At 39.1% G+C, this 7221-nt stretch overlaps 1 protein-coding gene across 1 annotated transcript; it reads left to right on the plus strand.

Moving 5' to 3' along the window:
- Positions 1-546: 546 nt before the first annotated feature.
- LOC140141499 (patched domain-containing protein 3-like) lies at positions 547-6631 on the plus strand. The gene is made up of 4 exons (XM_072163384.1): positions 547-661; positions 2749-3709; positions 3843-4005; positions 4720-6631. Exons 1-4 carry the CDS (start codon positions 561-563, stop codon positions 5793-5795), a joined length of 2301 nt encoding a protein of 766 aa, XP_072019485.1. The 5' UTR covers positions 547-560; the 3' UTR covers positions 5796-6631.
- Positions 6632-7221: the final 590 nt, after the last annotated feature.

The raw sequence follows: 7221 nt of genomic DNA on the forward strand, positions 1-7221 counted from the left end.
CCAGATCTTTTCCCGATGATATTCCTTGATACGAAAATGCCATCTTTTTCAATTTTGCTAATATACCGTCAGAGAAGATGATACCGTATACTTGATAAGCATAATATTAATAAGTATTACCTTCATCATGCTTGATGATGCTTTGAGAGAATCGAGACACCAATATCTTTAAAAGGTAGCGTCACGATGCTATGGTTACCAGATTAGACTTGTTGCAGTCTTGTTGGATGGGGTTGCTAGATATGCTGAAGCTGTGTGTGATGAATAGCTCTTTGTACGGGGGTAGAGTCTAGCTGGTACGGACATGTCCTTCAGAATCAATTATCGATTGTTATATTTATATAGTATGAATGAATATTGACTCCCATCATCATGTGCTTTTATATTAATGCCGATGAACAAAAATATTATATGCCTAGATAAAATAATCAAATTACATGACATGCAGACCAACGTCAATATGTTCTGAACTACCATGGTGAAAGAAAACTAAACATAATAGGCCTATATATTAGAACTGGAATATAATCGTTTAACAGTATCACTCGCGACCCTAAGCGATGAAGCTCGGTATAATACGTAGATTCCTGCCTTCGACATCGTACAGTATACTGAATGCCGATGGAGACGATTTGGATGAAAAGAGTGATCCAGAATATAGGTGAGTTTTAGTCCGAATAATCAGACCCAGAACAAAATATTAATTTCTGACATGATCGTGTTCTGGGTGAGTTTGGGTTAGTGAGCCAAGTTATTGAGGAATTGTTTTCTAAATGTGGCCAGAGGAGATATAACTGTACATGTGGTAAACCTGAACTCCTTCCTTGAAGATGATCTCATGTCATGTTCAACTCTGGACAATCATACATACATATCACCATCAACAACAAGCTCAGTTGGAACAATCATATCGTCAATACCATCTCCAAAGCTGCTGTAATAAGATGTAAAAGCCACGACATATAATAAATGCTTGTCAGACACCAGTTATAATATTTTGCTACCATATCTGGGACCCAGAATTACATTGATGTGGAAGCTGTCCAAAATTGAGCTGCCAGATTTGTCAACAGAGATTTCCGCCCAGATAGCATGTGTCTCATCCATGGTTCGGGAGCTTGAATGGAAGCGCCTGGAAGAATGGAGACTAATACATGTAAGCGCTTTAAAGCACAAGTTATTTCCTCCTGACATACTGGAATGTACGCAGTATGTCAGGAGGAAAGATTGAAGTTGTGGAGAAGGAGATGGTTGTAAACAATATTTCCTAGGAGTAACAGAATTGTGGTGGCTTGGATAAGGGAAGTTTACAGATGATGGAAATATGTTCCTCTCTTCTGGAAAAGATACTGGAAGGAAACGAGGAGGTGTGCGTTTCATAATAGAAAGAACCACAGCCAAGTGTGTTTTGAGATATAATCCAATAAATGAGAGAGTGATGACTGTAAGACTGCAAGGACATCCTTTAAATATTTCTATCATACAAGTTTATGCACCAACATCATGAACATCAGATGTATCAGACAGCGAGATGACAGACTTCTATGGCCTGGGTCATATCCGTCCAATCGTCAGTCAACATTAGGTAAATTTTCACGGGAACATTTTCTGGAATGACCAATGCGTATCAATGTGAGTGTAACCTCGAGCCCGATCCCTGACCCCCGGCGGTGACCTCGCTATTATAAGTCTTAGTAATTTTGAACTGGAATAGTATTCTTGGCCGCAATTTTGATAGAAATGTGTGCATTGCAAATTTATTGAATATCATGTGATCTTAATTTTTTCACAATATCATCAAAACGTAATTTCAAAAATATCTACCTACGGAAAAAATATTTATCTACGGAAACTCTTTCCATAATATTATTAACTTGCGACAACTAACTTATTTTGCATCAAAGGACGAATTCTTCATATTCAAATGCATTTGGAAGACCACCCGTTGTGCTCGGGGTCACATTCCATAATGCTAATATGTCTGCGCCCATGGGTGTCACGTGTCCAGAAAAAATTCCCGTGAAAATGTTCCTATTAATTTTGACTGATCGTTGAATACGCCCCCCCCCCCCCCTCGAAACATCACTAGTCATGTTAGTGGAGTCTGGTCCAGAGGCAGTGGCGTATATAGCCAGGGATAAAAGGGCAGGATGTCTTATATATTTCCTCTTGATCAACATGGTCAATGCTGTTCCACTTTCTCAAAATGACGCGGCCTAGCTAAACCTTCCAGGGCTGTGTCTGACTTGATGGACTAACAGCCATTTTCTTCAGATTTTCTTTAAGTTCTCTATTGGGTTCAAGTCTACTTTTCAGCGATTTATAATCAAACACACGACAAATATAATTAAAATGAAAATGGCGCGGCGCGCACAGTTAATATTATGTACCGAATTGTAATCTATGCAGAATTCTTTGTATAATTATATGGACTTCTGCAACTTTTGAAATCCAAACTTATGCCATTAAAATGCTTGCAACTTTTTTCAACAAGATTGGAGAGCAACAAATGAGGTGTCAAAATTTGACGTATGAAATGCCGCATTTAGCGAGTTTAATTAATTTTTCAAGTGTAACGATACCACGCCCCTGTGTGCTGGCTGGTATTTTGTCAAAATAAAAAGCGTGAGTCCTGATTTCCAAGCATTGTTTTACCATAACTATCCACATGTCCTACTCTCCATAGTTCCTCCACATGCTGCAATGTATTCTTTCACGATCATCTAATAATTTGCCTTTTCATTTCAGTGTCGTTCAAGTCAACATTGACGATCAAACTACGACAGACGTTCAGATTTTAGACCCTGACAACAACAACTCGGAAACAACTCGTGAAATCTGTTGCAAATCATGCGGACCCTTGGACTGCATCGACCATCGTCTTCGCCATCTCTTCGCCGCCTGGGGACGCATCGTCGCCCGTCATCCATGGCCGATACTTCTCCTTCCAATTCTGGTCACCATCGGTCTATCAGTAGGGTTCCGTTATGTAACGATGGAAACGAACCAGGAGAAAATATACACACCTCAAAATGGAAAAGCTAAAACCGAAAGAAAAATTGTTGATGAATTGTTTTCGTCGGTGTCGTGGGAAGACCACGCGACTCCGGCGAGATTAACTGAACTTGGACGCTATATACAAATCATATTTACAACGGACGATGATCAAAATGTTCTGATATTAGCGCTTTTAGACAAGGCTTACGACGTTCACCAAATGGTTTTAGATCATATAACAATCTCAGGAAATGTGTCATACAGGTATGAAAATCTGTGTATCAAGTGGCACGATTCATGTTTAGCTAACACTGTACTCACTTTATACGAAGACAACGAAGATTATTTTACCGACAATAACATCTCATACCCGTATAGTTTCTTGCCAGATGGCAACGTGGGTTTTCTCGGTGCTGAGTTAGGTGATGTCGAACTGTGGATGGAAGACGAGATTGAGACACAGTTTTCACCCGTCAAATCAGCGAAAACGTTTCGTCTTCTGTATTATCTAAAATCAGAGGGAGAGTTTGATGAAATTAATTCAAAGTTTGAGTCTTTTGTCATTAAAAGAGTGCGCAAAATGTCGGCAGATTGGGAAGATGTTAATGTGGTAACATTTACATCAAGGACTCCCGATGACGAGGTGAAAGCAGCAACTTATGAAATGATTGTGCTCTTCCCAATAGCCGCTGCTTTACTGCTGATATTTACGGTAAGTTAGTCCATATCATTTGTAAATCCTCGCACATCTCTCAATAGTATATATAGGTCTGTTGCCATAATGGTGTAATACATAGCCTACCTCAATTTTTAACAATTTCTCACATCTGTACCTATTTATTCAGGTTGGGTCTTGTATGACGAAGGACCCTGTCCGCAGCAAGCCGTGGTTAGCCATCGCAGCCTTAGTCTCAACTTTACTGGCAATGCTGTCAGCTCTTGGGGTTATGTTCTTCGTGGGAGTGCCTTTTGTGGATATGGTAGTCGCAATGCCCTTCATCATCATCGGTAAGCTTGATCTTCAAACGACATTTTGTATTTCTTTTGAAGTAACACCGGCTGGAGTCGATAGAGGACCGCATCTAGGGGTGTTATTTTTTTAGACTTTGGGTGTTATTTTTACACTCTTGGTGTTATTTTGCGCAAAGATTTTGAAGGTTAAATAGCAATAACACCAAAAGGTCCTCCATTGACTCCAACCGGTGTTACTTTTAACACCCAAGTTTTTGCAATGCATGGCCAGATTTACATTTGCCGCTTGCATCTTCCTTTTTACCCCGAAAACAACTATATTTTGGACCAAAATAGAATAGAATTCTTATCGCGTTCCCTAACCCTCATGACCCTTCAAATAGTAAAATTCACCTTGACTAAAATAGTCTGAAATTGATTTTGTTTCATCATGCGCAAATGTTCTTACATTGGAACTAAATATGCTTGTCCGCGTCTAAATTCCAATGCATCCGCTGCCACTGTCGATCTTTTACATAAACCAAACCCAAACCTTGGCCACCTTAGTGCACATGCCTTCCTCACGGCAGTATTGGGGGTACCTCCAAATTTTGGCCTGGCCCATGGCCCCCCAAAAGGTAAATTCGGCCCTGGCCAGAAGACTGAGCGTTTTAAACAATCAGCGCAAAGAATCCGCTCGTGCCAAAATGACCCCTAATGTCTTCAGCTTTCTTCACCAGTATTATCTCATTTCGTCATTCCATTATCCAGGTCGTGGTCTTGACGATGCTTTCATTATGCTGGCAGCGTGGCGACAAACAGACACCAACCTGCCCGTCGAACGTCGCATGTCTTTAACCCTTGCCGACTCCGTCATGTCTATTACCGCAACTACCGTTACGGACACTCTCGCATTTACGGTCGGTAGCATCTCAAGCTTCGTATCAATACGGACGTTCTGTGTCTACACCGGATTAGCTGTCGTGTTTGACTACATTTACCAGATTACGTTTTTTGCCGCCTGCATGGTTTTCAGCGGTCGACGCGAAGCGGCTGGGCGACATTGTTTCACGATGAAAAGAATACAAAAGCCTTATGCCATTGTCGCGACGAAACGGGACGAAGTCACAGATTTTGTTTCAAAAATGGACAAACAACCAGACAACACTACAAAGTCTTACGGCCAAGAGGATCATGCATTTATGACTTTCTTCCGCAATTATTTTGGACCATTTATTTTGAATCCGTGTATGAAAGTAATAGTAGTGTTCATCTACCTGGGTTACATCGGTGTTGCGATATGGGGATGTTCTATGGTCGAACAAGGTTTGACCGAACAAGATCTAGTCCGTCAAGGTTCAGAAGCTAGCAAGTTTTTAGATCTTAAATATAAATATTTTAAGACTTATGAACCAGCAGTTAGTCTTGTTATAAAGACCGAGCAGAATTACTGGGAGGCCGAGACACAAGAAATCATCGAGAGGACTTTGAGTAAATTAGAAGAAGATAAACATTTCCACGATTCGAGTATGACGATATCTTGGCTCCATGAGTATAAAAGATTCCTGGAGCTTGTTGGAATTTCAAATATCACCAAAGATTTGTTTATGAGCATACTCCGTGAACAATTTTTACTAATCCCTGCCTTTGAACCTTTCCAACTAGATATTGTATTTGATGAAACTAATACATCGATCAAAAGTTCACGATATTTTGTTCTGGGTAAAGACCTTTTTACTTCCAATGACGAGAAAGCCATGATGCTGAAAGCTCGGCAGGTCGCTAAAGATTGCGAGTTGATGCCATTGCTTACTCCCCGGCGTTTATTTACTTCGATCAATTCGTAGCTGTTATACCGACAACAGTTCAAAATATGATGATCGCCATCGGCTCTATCATTTGTGTCTCATTCCTACTTATTCCGAGTGCGACGTGCTGTGTCTGCGTGACAGTCTCCGTCGTCTCCATTCTCGTAGGAGTCATCGGATATATGACATTTTGGAACGTCAATCTGCACAGTGTGTCGCTGTTAGCACTTATTCTGAGCGTCGGTTTTAGCGTCGATTACACTATCCATATAACGTCGGCTTACGTGTCGGCAAGAGGGAGGAGGAGAGATCGTGTGATTCGTGCTTTGTACTCTGTCGGCATGCCGATTATTCAAGGAAGTCTTTCAACTATGTTCGCTATATTCATATGCGCGTTTTCATCGCATTATGGAATCCGCGTGTTCTTCAAATCTTTAACGTTAGTGAACTTATTTGGAATAGCTCATGGTTTAGTCTTCCTTCCAGTTATTTTATCGGTATTGGGACCATCTCAATAGGATATGCCGATAGTTCAGTTCAATGCCGACGTATAGACCTATCTCAAGATACATGCATCATTTTTCTCTTAAAGGAGTCTCTAGCATCTTCTTTTTTATGGTATGGTGAGATTTTTTAACACACAAACATTATGTAACCAGAGATTTCCGGTGGTCTTAAAATTATCTCTTTTTAAAAAAGAATAGTGAGTGATGAGGTAATACTCCTTTCAAAACAATGCTTAATATGCTTAATGTATAGAATATGAGGAATTTTGAAAATGATCTATGTTTTAAACAGATCAATATCTGGTCAATATGCCTTTTGTCAGACATATGGTTGTCAGTGTCTGTCATAATAAATGTAATTATTTTAAATATCTACGTATTGTATTGTTTTTATTAATAGGCTAATCCACGTATTTAATGAGCTAATATAAGTTATTTGGGAAAAGGCAATGTATGATTCACAGAATATTGTCTTCAAACCCCAACTTCAAACTTGGTCAAAGTGATCCTAGTAACTTCCAGATAATTTATGCATAATGAAATAGCCGCCCCATGTAGCTGTGTGCTGCTGATTAATTAAGTTAATGAAGTAGCCTACCATATATAAGACTTTTACATTTTTAGGTATATGTACATTAATTTAAATGCTAACTACTGAAGATAACTGCTTTCATTTAAACTGCTATCTACTGCAGATAACAGCTTTCATTTAATTAATTTAAATTGATATCTATTAAAGATAATTGCTTTCATATAATTTAAATTGCTATCTGCATTCCTTAAATTAACTTAAATTGATATCTACTGAAGATACCAGCTTTCATTTAATTAATTTAAATTGCTATCTACTGAAGATAACACCTTTCATTTAGTTAATTTAAATTGCTATCTACTGAAGAAAGCAGCTTTTATTTAATTAATTTAAATTGCTGTCTACTGAAGAAATCATTTAATTAATT

The sequence above is a fragment of the Amphiura filiformis genome, chromosome 19 (assembly GCF_039555335.1).
Source record: "Amphiura filiformis chromosome 19, Afil_fr2py, whole genome shotgun sequence".
NCBI lineage: Eukaryota > Metazoa > Echinodermata > Ophiuroidea > Amphilepidida > Amphiuridae > Amphiura > Amphiura filiformis.

Coding starts and splice junctions, on each gene's coding strand:
- LOC140141499 (XM_072163384.1), top strand. CDS start 561: ATGAAGCTCGGTATAATACGTAGATTCCTGCCTTCGACATCGTACAGT. Junction 662..2,748: donor AAGAGTGATCCAGAATATAG/GTGAGTTTTAGT, acceptor TTTTCATTTCAG/TGTCGTTCAAGTCAACATTG. Junction 3,710..3,842: donor CTTTACTGCTGATATTTACG/GTAAGTTAGTCC, acceptor CTATTTATTCAG/GTTGGGTCTTGTATGACGAA.